The sequence below is a fragment of the Rhinopithecus roxellana genome, chromosome 5 (genome assembly GCF_007565055.1).
Source record: "Rhinopithecus roxellana isolate Shanxi Qingling chromosome 5, ASM756505v1, whole genome shotgun sequence".
Taxonomy (NCBI): Eukaryota; Metazoa; Chordata; class Mammalia; order Primates; family Cercopithecidae; genus Rhinopithecus; species Rhinopithecus roxellana.
The window spans coordinates 131,831,339-131,846,176 of record NC_044553.1 but is presented as its reverse complement, the minus strand read 5'-3'; the positions used below and the strand labels follow the sequence as shown (position 1 = coordinate 131,846,176).

Here is a 14,838-nt window from a genome sequence, read left to right as displayed (position 1 = left end):
TGCCATTTTGTGATTTGATTTCTGTATGTCTTATGTCTTTGTTATTCTTTTGTTCTTCCATTACTGTCTTCTTTTGTGTTAAATAGATATTTTTGAGTATACCATTCCTGGCCTATAAATAACGAGACACAGAACTGTTGTAAGGGTTAAATAAAATGCTGCCTGCAATGGACTTAGCACAGTGCCTGGCAAATAGTAAGTGCTCAGTAAACATGGGCATTCAGTTGGGTCCCAGATGTGGTAAGAGCCACAGTTAATCCTAGGACTGGCTGAGAGCAAAGTCCCCTCAGGGCTCTGTGCGACCCCTCATGTCTCCTGGGCAGGCCGTAGCACTCTGGCAGGTAGTAGTACCTTTAGGGAATGGGGAGTGGTGGATCCTGGAAAATTTCACCATGCCAGGCTGTGACTCTTTAGCCATTCCTCTGCTGCAGTGCCTGGGCACCACCTGGCTGTTTGTGAAACATCCTAGATTCCCCATCATGCTCTTCCCACCCTCGACCCCTACCCCACCAGACCCATGAACTAGTCTCTCAGGGTGGGTTTTATTGCACACACTGAGGTTTAAGAACCACTCCTTGACATCTACACAGATGGGTATTGATACAGTGACAGAGAGACCTGGTTTGGGGTCAGGAGGCTTAGATTGAATCTTGACTCCTCAGTCATGGGTTCTGTGAGCTGAGACAAGTTACTTTCAGAGCCAGCCTTTCCTCGTTTCTCAGTTGGGAATAAGTGGTTATGTAGGTAAGCGGTACTCTGCCACATTCGGCATACAGCTAGTCCTTGTGGCTGCTGTTCCGCGTGGCACTTGCTTTTTACAAAGGTGTTTCTTTGGTCCCTGGATGCAGGTCTCTTCCCACCCCAGGCTCTTAAGCTCCTCAAAGGCAGGAACCAGTGAGTGGCGGCTCCTGGACCAGACATCTGGTTGGTTACCTGACAAGCAGTCCACTGCCCTCCGTCTTGGTTCATGTTGTCTCCAGGCCCTGCTGCTCCCAGGCTCTGTGCAGGAACAGAAGGGAATTGAAGAAGCATTATTGGATAGTGATATAAGAGCATGAAGATTCAGAATGGGTGACAACAATATGTGCTGGAGGGCCAGCTGGAGGAGGTAGGCCTTGAGGAAAAGCAGATTGTGAGAGTGGAAGCAGGGCTTCAGACAGAAGGAACAGCTCTAGGGGAGGCTCAAAGTCAGGGAGCTCCCCCAGGGATTGCCTGTCCCCAGGGGTCGCTTACCCCTAGTCCCTGCACAGGCTGTCTTGCATTATAATTAGCGAGTGTTTCTGTGTGTCTGTCTCCCCACCAGCCTGGAAGCTCTGTGTCTCCTGTGTCTCCCAGAGTCTGGCTTGTAGCAAGTGTTGAGGAAATGCTTGTGGAGTGGATGAAGGGGCAGCAGGCCCACCTGCAGAGCTGCAGCAGGGAGGGTGTGTGGTGGGGGAGGCCCCTGTGAGTGGCCTCATTTGTGTTTTGGCCCAGGGCAGACTCTGGCATGGGGTACTCAGGCACAGACTTCAGAGAGCCCTGCTCTAGCCCTGCTGGGGAGCCAGGCCCTTCCAGAAGGGGAAGGAGAAGCTGCATAGGGCATAGAGACGGTTTTGAGGAGACAGACCAAGGACCCCAGTGGTCCCAGGACGCCCTCGCTAGAGGGCCTCAGGAACATCTGCTGAGTCTCCTGCAGAGGAAGCATAAATCTGCCTGCTTCTACCCTACTCCTGCTGGGATCCCTGGGTCCTGCTGGAAGGGGTTTTCCAGGGCTGCCTGTGATTCTTCGTAGCCTTTGCCTAGGAGGAAGGCAGGCAGTTCCTTCAATGCAGGCAAAAGCTGCTCCTGAAGGCTTAATCCTTTTCGCCTTTGTTCATGACTGTTTTCTCTCTGCATTAGCAGCCCCCCACCTCCCCCATCCCTGGCAAAACAAACCTGGCGATCCCAGCTTCCCACGGACACCCTGTGGGCATTTGTCGGACACCCTGTGAGCATTTGTCGAGCTTTGGGGGAGGGAGGCAATCAAGGTAGAAGCCTGGACGGAACCCTGAGAGTGCCTCATAAGCCCTGAAAGGATTCTTCTCTTACACATCCCTTTAAAAGCATCTCAGTGTTGGCATTTTTACTGTGTAAGCTCAAACTTCAGGCAGCTTGAACCCTGGCCAAGCTTCTGATCCTGAGCAACTTGATGGCTGAGACCCCTGGGACTCGTGACTCTGTGGCCTGTTGTCCTGGGTTCTGCTTTTGAGAGCTGAAGTTCAGTCCAGAGAAGTGATGGTCCAGGGACTGTCTGGATTGGGAATGGGCCGACCATAGGGCCTCTTACCTGCTCTCTCATGCTCCCAGGGAAAATGACGCTTGCGGGAGTCAGATCCATGTCTGTTGTATCAGAGCCTCCTTGTTTGCAAACCCCTTGAGAATAGGGCTTATGTGTCCAGTGGCTTACAGAAATGGGGTGCACTGGCCTGTGTGTGAAGGCCCAGTTGGTGGGGATACATGTGGCATTGCACATGGGGTCCAGAGGGAAGGTTTGTCTAGGGCCTGGGTAACTCTAGGTGGCCCAAGATGGCAGTTCCAGGCCACATACCCAGTGTGGCTATAGCTGGAGACCCCAGAATGTCTGAGAGAGCTTTTCAAGATGTGAGCCCGGATGAAGGGGCCAGCTGGGCCGTGCTGTGCTCCTCTGGTGGGGGTGGCAGGGTCTTGTTATGGCTCCTTGGCATCCTGGCCAGACCTTAGTGTCTTGAGGTCCAGCCATGTCAGGGCATGAGGTAAACAGACCCACAGGTTTGTGTCCCTGGCTACTGTCTAGGTGGGGGTGGAAGCCTAGAAAAATGGGGTGGAGGGCAACAGTGGAGCTGGCACTTTTCCAGCTGGCCAGCATGTGGTATGGGGCAGCAGGTGACAGTCAAGGGCAGGTGGCTTGTGGGCCATCAGGGAGAAGGACTTGTGTTCCACATAGGTGGAGAGGTCCTGGGCCAGGGGTAGGGTGGGATCCCGGGCTAGGTCTTTTCACTTCATCCCAGCATCTTGAGGAGCTCTGGTGTGCATCAGAGAGCCCAGAAGTCAGGAGCAGGCAGGAGGGGCAGGAATGCAGGCTGTGTCACCTCTGCCCAGGCGTGGCTCTGACTCACCTTGGGCGCAGTCTTGAATGAGCATCCTGACAGGCAGATACAAACCAAGTGCCAAGGTACAACGGTCTGCCAACCCTGTTCCGTGGAGCCTGCTGTCTGCTGGGGATGACGAAGCGGGCACCTGGGATTTAGTGTGCCATACACAGTGTGTTATAGGGGCTTGTAGTTCAGCTCCTGTCTCGGCTCTGGGGTCAAGGAAGGTTTCCCGGTGGAAGCAGTGTCTGCAGCCTGAAGGATGAATAGGACCTGGCCTGATGAAAAGAGTGAGAAGTTGTCCCTAGGAAGGCGTACAGCCTGGCCAAAGACCTGGAAGCAAAGCGAGAAGAGCACGTTGGAGGCCCTGGCTCGAGCACAGACTGTCGAGAGAGGTGGCAGGAGCCAAGGTCTGCAGGGACTTGTGGACAGGGCAGGGAGTTTAGACTTTGTCCTAAGGCAGCTCAGAGACCTGACTCGCCTGGAGACTCAGTTTGGGTGTCTTGCCCTTGGGTGACAGGCACATGACCTTTGACTCCCCTCTTCCTAGTGCTGAGCTTGTAGGGCCTGCCTAGGCTCTAAGAGTGGGAGCTTGGAGCATTAGCCTCCAAGGGCAGGGACCCTTGGATCACCCCCAGGTCAGAGCTGAGCCCCTGCAGCTGCTGAGATCAACTTGGCATCTCCTCCCTGGCCTGTGTGACCTCGACTCACAACAGTCTTGTTTCTCAAATGGACACACTGATTGCCCCAAGCAGACTGGTGAGTGGCCCTGGTCCTGCAGTGGCTACAGTCTGGCCCCTTGCCCTGTGGTGATAGCTCACTGGCTTCTCCTGGGGTCGGTCAGCTAGTGTTGGGTGTGCGGCTGGGCTGCTGATGTCCCTTGGGGAGCAGTGTGTGTTTGAGCTGACATCCCGGGAGAGCTGGTGTCACCATCAGCACTGAATACCCAAAGGCCTTTCCAGCACCTTCCCCTCATGTGTCTGCAAAACATATATGTGGGGTCAGCACGGTTTTTTGTTTTTTGTTTTTCTTGGTGCACACTGCTTTCTTCTATAGAGAGCAAGTGCTTTTCACCATAGAACTTCCTGAAAGCCAGCTAGGTCCCAGGCTTTGGCCTTGACTGTTGCCTTGTCTTTGGCCCAGGGGTACCTGTGGGTCTGGTCAAGGATTGGTTGCTGCAGAGAGAAGCCTGGAGGAAGGGAAAAGTGAATAGAGCGTGACAGTCAAACAGACTGACAGGGCGGACTGCAGTGTTTGGGGCCCCGTGGTGACTGTGGGTTTCCTTTTGCAGTGTTCCTGCATCCGTTGTCAGAGGCCCTGCAGCTCGTCCCAGGGCTGAGCTGCTGGCAGGAGTTCCTCATTACATCCTCTTTCCTGCAACCTCGGGGACTAGGTCCACAGGTCAGCAGCCTTTGGAGGTGTCTTCCTTCCTCTTCCTCACTGTGAGGAAGGGCAGTTTGATTTCCACCTGAGGGACAGGGCAGTGGGGGTGGGGTAGAAGAAATGAGAGGAAGTGGTGCAGTCCTGACCCCGAGTTGCAGGCTGGGAGGAGCCCATGGGGTCTGAGAGCTGGAGGCACCAGCAGCAGCAACTGAGCCCGAGTTGGGGTTGCAGGAGCTGGAGAGTCCCCAGATCGGGGACTAGAGTGGCCAGTGCAGGAGGAAGTGTTTCAGGCCTCCCTGCAGGTAGACCTCACACATCTGCTGACCCTCTGTGGTGAGACCCTTCCCTGCCCTCCCTTCCTGGAGGGTCAAGAGTCTCAGCTGTATTTGGGGAGAATGGGAGAGAGTACCTGCCAAAGGTTCAGGCAGGGGTAAGGGGCTTCCCAGTGCCAATGAGAAGGCATATCTATGTCTAGAAAATCCTTGCTTGGAGGTGTGTGGAGTGTGCTGTGGAAGGGAGGTGTATGAAGAGGGATCTGGGGTCTTAGTGTCATGTCTTGGGGATAAGGAAGAAGAGCTTGATCTTAGAGTGAGACAGACCTGGGTTCTGGGGCGGGCTCTGCAACATAACGAATGTGTGACTATGGCCAACTTACTTCGCCCCTCTGAGCCTCATCTAGCTAACCTGTAAATAGAGGTTAAAATCGCAACACCTGCCTATTGGTGGGAATTTTAAAGGATACAAAGCACGTAGGATCTGCCTGGCACGGGTGCACCATCACCATCATCATTACTTCTATGACTACTTAGTGCCCTGCTGCCTAGGTGTGCCCCTTCACCCTTCCTCCCAGGCTGCCAGTATCTTCCACTCTTCTCCCCACTCCCAGCCAATGACCTTTCTTCTCTGAGGGTTCCAGGCCTGAGTGTCCATGCCCCTGGCCCCCTTAGCTCTTCAGTGAGGGTGACAGGCCTCTGCAGCAAGAAGCTTCTGGGGTGATTCAGCCTTCCCCAAACCAGGCCCCTTGATTTCTTCAAAGCAAGTCCGTTTCAGCTTCAGAGGCTGCTGTGGTGTCTTGAATGATGGCCCTCCTTGATGTGCAGGGTGGGAGTGGGAGGCTTCCCAGCTGAGCCCAGCTCCTCCAGGGCAGACCATACAGCTGTGGATAAGCCCCTGTAAGACCTGCGTCTGGCCTCTGGCCCCTGCCCTGGGCAGAAGCAGGCTTGTCCTGGAGCCGCAGACCCCGCCTCATCTCTTTCTGTAAGATGTGCTGAGCAGCCGTCCCCATGGAGGGGGCGCAGCCCTCCATCAGGTTCACACTGGCACGTGCATCCAGGCCCACCCGCCACGTGGACCTTCCCTTGCTCCAGGCCTCAAGCCAGTGCTGTAGCTCACAAGGCGACAGGGCTGTGATGAAGGGAGGCGTGAGTGTGTGTGAGCGCCCACTGGAGGGGCTCGCAGCCCCCTGGAGGCACGTGGGCCTGCCAGGCTGGCGTACATTTTTCCTTCCTCTGTCTTGCTTCTGCAGACACGCACTTCTAGTTCCGTGGGCTTGATGTTCCCTCAGAGAGGCGGAGCCAGACGGTCCTATCCTACAGCTTCATGGTGGTGCCCAGGGTGATTTTCAGTGTAGGGGTTAGCTTTTGGGTTCCTGCTCTGAATTAGGTTGACTGTCAGGGAATGCGGGTTTAAAAGCAAGAGAAAGGTTGTTTCTCCAGCCCCCAGCTCTCCACTTCTTGTCCAAATCCCCCCACTCCTCTCTTACTGGGGGTCAGGGTGACTTGGATGCCATCCTAGTCTCTGCCTCTCCCTCCCTCCAGCTTCATATATGAAAGGACAAAGGCTGCACATGAGGAGGGTCTCTTTTACTCTCTTCAAGGCCCAAGGACTGAGGAAGGAAACGGAGGAGGAAGTTACTCCCCTTCTGGGTACTGGGTGAAAGTGAAAGATAGGGAGGGGGCCCTCAGTGAGTCATGCAGGCGGACAGGAGGCAGGCAGGCTGCAGGAGCGCAGGGGCTGGGGAGCTGCGGAAGCCTGCAGAGGAGTGATAGCCTGGGAGGGGCATTCCTGGTGCTGGGGGCGGGCCGAACTGTGAACTGGATGTAGTCAGGACTCTGTGCCCGCCCAGCCCTGCCCTCTGCTGCTCCTGGCTGGTTTCCTGGGAGCTGCTGGGGTTGCTAACAATGACCTGTAGCATCTAGGGCCTGAGATTTCCTCTTCAGAGCCACCCGAGCTGTTTTCCCTTCTTCTCAGGGACCAGAATCTTACTGGGGAAAGAGGTGGGCCATTTAGCTCCCACCCCCACCAACTTCCCAGGAAAAAAACAAAACCCAAGCAGCACTCTGAGGGAATAAAAAGTCTTTAAAAATACATGAAGCAGCTATGTAAGTTGTAAAATACCGGTCTAGATTCTGTTCTGTAGCGACTGTTTTAAAAAATCAAATTACAAAACAAAAACAGAAAAATTGTATACTTTAGTCATGACATTATCATGGAGAAACCTTCTGGAACTGAGTTCTAGCAATACACACCCTCTACGATCTGAGTTACACCATTTGCCAGGGGCTCTTTGGCAGTGGAAGGGGCAGGGGTCAGGCAGGGGCGGGGTCAGCTGCTGACCAGCTCTTGGCCTGGATCCTGCCTCCACCCTGCTAGGGTTGCAAAACAGGTTCTGTGCTGTTTTGGGAAAGACTGGCAGCCAGAGCCCCACCCAGCAGCTCTTCCCAGGGGTGGGGCTAGGACTGCACACACCCTTCTGGGGCCTTACCTGCAGGCCTTGGTGAGGCTGACCCTGGGCCCCTGACTCCACTAGGGCCTGTTGGGGCTCCTGACCCTGGGGCTGCACAGGAGGAGTGGCCATGTTGGGAATGACCCTGTCCTCTCCACTTCCTGAGCCTGAGCTGTGCTTGGAGCGTTAGAGGAGGCACTGGCTGGACAAAGATCCTTCTGGGTCTGGTGGGAGGCTCCTGCATAGACAGATGTGTGCCAGGAGGACTAGGCCTGGCTGCCCAGGGGGCTGGGGCCTCGGTAAGAGGAGAGGGGAGCCAATGTGGCTTTTGCTGCTCCTTTCTCAGCTGGGCTGGAGGGGCTTGGGCTGGATGTCAGCTCCACCTGCCCCTTAGAATGTGCCTATGCAGTGCACAAATAACACAACCAGATGCAGGCAGTCCTGGAGCTGAACCAGGAGGGTGAGGTGGTGGGACAGGAGAGTCACGGTGCCCTGGGAGATGCAGCTGATTCTCCTGCCCTCCTGGCAGCTCCCCAGAAGGTCTTGGCTCCTGCCTCACCAATGCTGCTCTGTGACTTGGGGCCTGTTGCTGTGATATGAGTGGTGAGACCGATGGCCCTTGGAGGCCCCTTTTCTTACACTTGTGCTGATGTTTGGGGCATCCTGCGATGCTGTGGCTGACACTGTCACTGCTCTTCCCTCTGCAGGTGCCAGGACCCTGTGGAGCATCATGAACTGGGAAGAGTAGCTGAGCCCCAGAGCCTCTCTGAAAGAGAAGGGAAGAGCCAACAGTTCTTTCTCCCAGTGCCCGACCTCATCATCCAGCGTCTTCCTCTGCCCCTGCTCTGCCCGCCCTGGCTCCTGGACTAGAGCCCAGCTTCCAGCAGGACGTTTCCCCAGGGGATGGGTGACTGTTGAACGGGATCTCACCGCCAGGGCTCAGTTGGCCACATCATGAACCTCCAGGCCCAGCCCAAGGCTCAGAACAAGCGGAAGCGTTGCCTCTTCGGGGGCCAGGAACCAGCTCCCAAGGAGCAGCCCCCTCCCCTGCAGCCCCCCCAGCAGTCCATCAGAGTGAAGGAGGAGCAGTACGTAGGGCACGAGGGTCCAGGAGGGGCAGTCTCCACCTCTCAGCCTGTGGAACTGCCCCCTCCCAGCAGTCTGGCCCTGCTGAACTCTGTGGTGTATGGGCCTGAGCGGACCTCAGCAGCCATGTTGTCCCAGCAGGTAGCCTCAGTAAAGTGGCCCAACTCTGTGATGGCTCCAGGGCGGGGCCCAGAGCGTGGAGGAGGTGGGGGTGTCAGTGACAGCAGCTGGCAGCAGCAGCCAGGCCAGCCTCCACCCCATTCAACATGGAACTGCCACAGTCTGTCCCTCTACAGTGCACCCAAGGGGAACCCGCATCCTGGAGTGGGAGTCCCGACTTACTATAACCACCCTGAGGCACTGAAACGGGAGAAAGCGGGGGGTCCACAGCTGGACCGCTATGGAAATGTGCGGCCAGTGATGCCACAGAAGGTGCAGCTGGAGGTAGGGCGGCCCCAGGCACCCCTGAATTCTTTCCACGCAGCCAAGAAACCCCCAAACCAGTCACTGCCCCTGCAACCCTTCCAGCTGGCATTCGGCCACCAGGTGAACCGGCAGGTCTTCCGGCAGGGCCCACCGCCCCCAAACCCGGTGGCTGCCTTCCCTCCGCAGAAGCAGCAGCAGCAGCAACCGCAACAGCAGCAGCAGCAGCAGCAGCAGGCAGCCCTACCCCAGATGCCACTCTTTGAGAACTTCTACCCCATGCAACAGCCACCCTCGCAGCAACCCCAGGACTTTGGCCTGCAGCCGGCTGGGCCACTGGGACAGTCACACCTGGCTCACCACAGCATGGCACCCTACCCCTTCCCCCCAAACCCAGATATGAACCCAGAACTGCGCAAGGCCCTCCTGCAGGAGTCAGCCCCACAGCCGGCGCTACCTCAGGTCCAGATCCCCTTCCCCCGCCGCTCCCGCCGCCTCTCTAAGGAGGGTATCCTGCCTCCCACCACCCTGGATGGGGCTGGCACCCAACCTGGGCAGGAGCTCACTGGCAACCTGTTCCTACATCACTGGCCCCTGCAGCAGCCACCACCTGGCTCCCTGGGGCAGCCCCATCCTGAAGCTCTGGGATTCCCACTGGGTGAGCTGAGGGAGTCACAGCTACTGCCTGATGGGGAGAGACTAGCACCCAATGGCCGGGAGCGAGAGGCTCTTGCCATGGGCAGCGAGGAGGGCATGAGGGCAGTGAGCACAGGGGACTGTGGGCAGGTGCTACGGGGCGGGGTAATCCAGAGCACGCGACGGAGGCGCCGGGCATCGCAGGAGGCCAATTTGCTGACCCTGGCCCAGAAGGCGGTGGAGCTGGCCTCGCTGCAGAATGCAAAGGTGAGAGGGGCATAACGGTAGAGCCAGACCTGGCAGAGGGCATCAGGCTGATAGGTGAGAGGCTGCAGAATTTGCTTCTTGCCTAGAGACAGCCAGACTTTGCCGTAGCCAGCTGCTTGTGGGGAAATAGTACAAAGACCACCCTTCACCTTGTGACAGAGTTCTTGCTTACTTTCTTTTGCAGAAATATTTTTTGAATAATTAGATACTATTTCGTGTGCCACCCACTGTGCAGGCCAAACAAAACCCATCCGTAAGCTACCTGTGGCAGGAGATGGCCATCTAGGGGCCCTTGGTCCAGGCCAGGGTGGAAGGGCCTGGAAGAAGGCAGGTTATGGAGAGTATTTATTTGTTATTTATTTATTTATTTATTTATTGAGAAAGTCTCACTCCGTCACCCAGGCTAGAGTGTAGTAGCACGATCTCAGCTCACTGCAACCTCCACCTCCTGGGTTCAAGTGATTCTCCCGCCTCAGCCTCCCCAGTAGCTGGGATTGCAGGTGCCCACCACCACACCCAGCATATTTTTGTTATTTAGTAGAGACGGGGTTTCGCCATGTTGCCCAGGCTGGTCTCAAACTCCTGACCTCAGGTGATCCACCCACCTCAGCCTCCCAAAGTGCTAGGATTATAGGCATGAGCCACTGCACCCAGCCTCACATTGCTCTCTTCTGTAGAAAGTGCTTCTGGCTGGGTGCAGTGGCTCACACCTGTAATCCTAGCACTTTGGGGGGCTGAGGCAGGCAGATCATGAGGTCAGGAGTTCGAGACCAGCCTGACCAACATGGTTAAACCCTATCTCTACTAAAAATACAAAAATTAGCCAGGCATGGTGGGGGGCACCTGTAATCCCAGCTACTCGGGGAGGCTGAGGCGGGAGAATTGCTTGAACCTGGGAGGTGGAGGTTGCAGTGAGCTGAGATCATGCCACTGCACTCCAGCCTGGGTGATGGAGCAAGACTCCATCTCAAAAAAAACAAAAAGTGCTTCTCACCATAAAACTTCCTGAAAGCCTGCTAGGTTCCAGGCCTTGGTATTGACTGTTGCCTTGTCCTTGGCCCAGGGGTACCTGTGGGTCTGGTTAAGGATTGGAGAATATTTAGAAGTGTGGTAGGAAGCCGAGTGCAGTGGCTCACGCCTGTAATTCCAGCACTTTGGGAGGCCAAGGTGGGTGGATCACTTGAGGTCAGGAGTTCGAGACCAGCCTGGCCAACACAGCAAAACCCCATCTCTACCAAAAAACACAAAAATTAGCCAGTCGTGATGCTGTACATCTGTAATCCTAGTTACTGGGGATGCTGAGGCGGGAGAATCGTCTGAACCCGGGAGGCAGAGGTTGCAGTGAGCCAAGATCGTGCCACTGTACTACAACCTGGGTGACAGAGTGAGACCCCCTGTCTCCAAAAAAAAAAAAAAAAAAAGTGGTAGAAGAAAAGGTGGTCAGGGAAAGGCCAACTTGTGAGACCACTGGGGGGCACTGCGGGTGTTTGAGTCCCGTTAACTAAATGGGAATAGGGTCCTAGATCAAATCAGAATTTATCTTTTATTTGTTTGTTTGTTTGTTTATTACTGAGACAGGGTCTCACTCTGTCACCTAGGCTGGAGTGCAGTGGTGCGATCTCGGCTCACTGCAGCCTCAACTTCCTGCGCTCAGGCAATCCTCCCATCTCCGCCTCCTGAGTAGCTGGGACCACAGGAGTTTGCCACCATGCCCAGCTAATTTTGTTTTATTTTCTGTAGAGACAAGGTGTCACTATGTTACCCAGGCTGGTCTTGAACTTGTGGCCTCAAGTGATCCTTTCATCTTGTCCTCCGAAAGTGCAGGAATTATAGGTGTGAGCCACTATGCTTGGCTATGACTTATCTTTTAAATTACACTCTGTTCCCATCTTATCCAGGATGGCAGTGGCTCTGAAGAGAAGCGGAAAAGTGTATTGGCCTCAACTACCAAGGGTGGGGTGGAGTTTTCTGAGCCTTCCTTAGCCACCAAGCGAGCACGAGAAGACAGTGGGATGGTACCCCTCATCATCCCAGTGTCTGTGCCTGTGCGGACTGTGGACCCAACTGAGGCAGCCCAGGCTGGAGGTGTTGATGAGGACGGGAAGGGTCCTGAACAGAACCCTGCTGAGCACAAGCCATCAGTCATCGTCACCCGCAGGCGGTCCACCCGAATCCCTGGGACAGATGCTCCAGCTCAGGTATGAGAGGCGCCCCTTCTAAACATCTCCAGCACCTGAGTGCTCCTGGGGCCCAGGACCCTATGGGGAAAGGAGAACATGGCAATGTAGGAAGGTACCAGGGAACCTGTGGAGATACTGTTTTTATTTTCCAAGCCAAACTTCTGGACAGATGTCCAGAAGGGGCATTTGGAGATGTCCCCCATGAGGATGGGGGATGAGACAGTTTTATACTTGAAATTGAAACTGCCTGGGAAATTCTAGGATGTATACATCTGTTTTTCTAGATCAGCAAATTTTGATTTGGCCCGTACTGGGTGCTGGGAATTAGAGATGTTTGCTTATACTGTCACTACTGAGATCTTGACATCTTTTTTTTTTTTTTTTTTTTTTTTTTTTTGGAGACAGAGTCTCACTCTGTCACCCAGGCGGGAGTGCAGTGGCACCATCTCCACTCACTGCAACCTCTGCCTCCTGGGTTCACGCCATTCTCCTGCCTCAGCCTCCCGAGTAGCTGGGACTACAGGCGCCCGCCACCTCGCCCGGCTAGTTTTTTGTATTTTTAGTAGAGACGGGGTTTCACCTTGTTAGCCAGGATGGTCTCAGTCTGACCTCATGATCTGCCAGCCTCAGCCTCCCAAAGTACTGGGATTACAGGCTTGAGGCACTGCGCCCGGCTGACATGTCCTTCTGAGATTAAGGTTTTGTCTACTTTTTCTTTAGGTTCTGTCATCATTTGTTTTATACGTTTTGATGCAGTGTTATTAGTTGCTCATTTAGAACTAGATAGAGATTATCTATCTAGATACTTTATGAAGTATTAGATACTTTATGAAGTTTCTTTTTATCTTAAATATTCTTTTTGCCTTTTATTCTTATTTTATATTTTGTTTTATTTTTTTGAGGCAAGAGTTTTGCTTGTCCCCCAGGCTGGAGTGCAATGGCGAGATCTCAGCTCACTGCAACCTCCTGGGTTCAAGCAATTCTCCTGCCTCAGCCTCCTTAGTAGCTGGGATTACAGGCATGCATCACGAAGCCTGGCTAATTTTCGTATTTTTAGTAGAGACGGGGTTTCATCATGTTGGCCAGGTTAGTCTTAAACTCCTGACCTCAAGTGATCTGCCCGCCTTGGCCTCCCAAAGTATTAGGATGACAGGGGTGGGCCACTGCACCCGGCCAATTCTTATTTTACATGAGTAAAGTTATGAGATACAAGTGTGTATCACGCATAGATGGTATAGTGGTGAGGTCAGGGCTATCAGGGTATCCATATCTATTCCCCAAATAATGCACATTGTACCCATTAAGTAATTTCTCATCATCTACCCCTTTTGCCTTTTAAAGTTAGTTTTGTCTGATATCTTGCTTGCTTTTGGTTAGAATCTGTAGGGTGCATCTTTTCCCATCATTTACTGTCATCTTTTCTCTATCCTTCTACTTAAGGTGTATCTTTCAAGTGGCATACATTGGGATTTGTTATTATCCAGTCTTTTAGAGCATTGATACGGTTTATATCTTTCTATTTATTTATTTAAAAATTAACATAAAGTCTGGGCACAGTGGCTCACACCTTGTAATCCCAGAACTTTGGGAAGCCAAGGCTGGTGGATCACTTGAGGCCAGCAGTTCAAGACCAGCCTGACCAACATGGCAAAACCCTGTTTGTACAAAAATAGAATAAAATAAAATTAACATAAAAAGAATACATATTTATGGCATACAACATGATGTTTTGATATAATCAAGTTAATTAACGTACCCATTACCTCAAATACTTATTTTTTTGTGGTGAGAACATTTAAAATCTGCTCTCAGCAATTTTGAAGTGTATAATACACTGTTACTAATGATAGTCATCATGTTATACAATAGGTTTCCTGAACTTATTCTTTTTTCCTAAGTGAAATTATGTATCGTTTGACCAGCATCTCCCCAGTCCTGGCCCCATCCCCTAACCCTTGGTAAACACTATTCTACTTTATGCTTCTTTGAATTCAACTTTTTAAGATTCCACTGATACAGTTTGCATTTAATGTAATGACTTAAATACTTGGGTTAAAAGTTGCCGTCTACTGTTAGCTGTTTCCCATCTTGCCTTTCCCATGTTCTCCTTTGGATTGATTTGATTTGTTATCCCACTTCCCCATTTTGTTGATTTATTAGTTATATCCTTGCATGTTGTTCTTTTCGTGATTACCCCAGCATTCTTCTTACCCATATTTCTTCAAGAGAACTAAGCCCTACAGAAAGGGATTTGAGCAACTATTTCCTCAATTTTCTGAAGGATGGGACACTGCTAGTGCCATTTTAAAATGCACAGGAGGCCAGGTGCAGTGGCTCATGCCTGCAGTCCCAGCATTTGGGAGGCCAAGGCAGGAGGATCACTTGAGCCCAGGAGTTTGAGACCAGCCCGGGCAACACAAGGAGATACCCAATCTCTACAAAAACAAAAACCAAAAAAAACAACAGAAAAAAATTAGCTGGGTGTGGAAGTGCACACCTGTAGTCCCAGTTTCTTAGGAAGCTGAGGTGGGAAGATTGCTTGAGCCCAAGAAGTCAAGGCTGCAGGAAGCTGTGATTGTGCCACTGCACTCCAGCCTGGGTGACAAAGTGAGTCCCCTTTTCAAAACAAAACAAAAAGCAAAAACAAAAAACCCAAACCCTGTTAAATGCATAGGAGAGAATTTAACTTATTATGTATAGTGAGTGCCTTATGACATTAGGACTTAGATCTTTGGTCAAGAAGGGCTGCTAGATATTAAAACATGTATCCTGGGCCGGGGGTGGTAGCTCATGCCTGTAATCCCAGCACTTTGGGAGGCCAAGAGATGGAGACCATCCTGGCCAACATGGTGAAACCCCGTCTCTACTAACAATACAAAAATCAGTTGGGCGAGGTCGTGGGTGCCTGTAATCCCAGCTACTAGAGAGGCTGAGGCAGGAGAATGGCTTGAACCCGGGAAGCAGAGGTTGCAGTGAGCCAAGATCGCACCAGTGCACTCCAGCCTGGGCAACAGAGCGAGGCTCTGTCTCACACAAAACAAAACAAAACATG

General features: G+C 53.0%; 1 protein-coding gene across 4 annotated transcripts in view; it reads left to right on the top strand.

Moving 5' to 3' along the window:
* ELMSAN1 (ELM2 and Myb/SANT domain containing 1) overlaps window positions 1-14,838 on the top strand; it is a 76,300-nt gene that overhangs the window by 42,158 nt on the left and 19,304 nt on the right. For all 4 annotated transcript variants that reach the window (XM_030929708.1, XM_030929709.1, XM_010382610.2 and 1 more), the window contains exons 2-3: window positions 7,902-9,606; window positions 11,505-11,804. In XM_030929708.1, coding sequence (XP_030785568.1) covers window positions 8,149-9,606; window positions 11,505-11,804 — 1,758 coding nt within the window. In that variant the 5' untranslated portion in view covers window positions 7,902-8,148. The remainder of the gene's footprint in view (window positions 1-7,901; window positions 9,607-11,504; window positions 11,805-14,838) is intronic.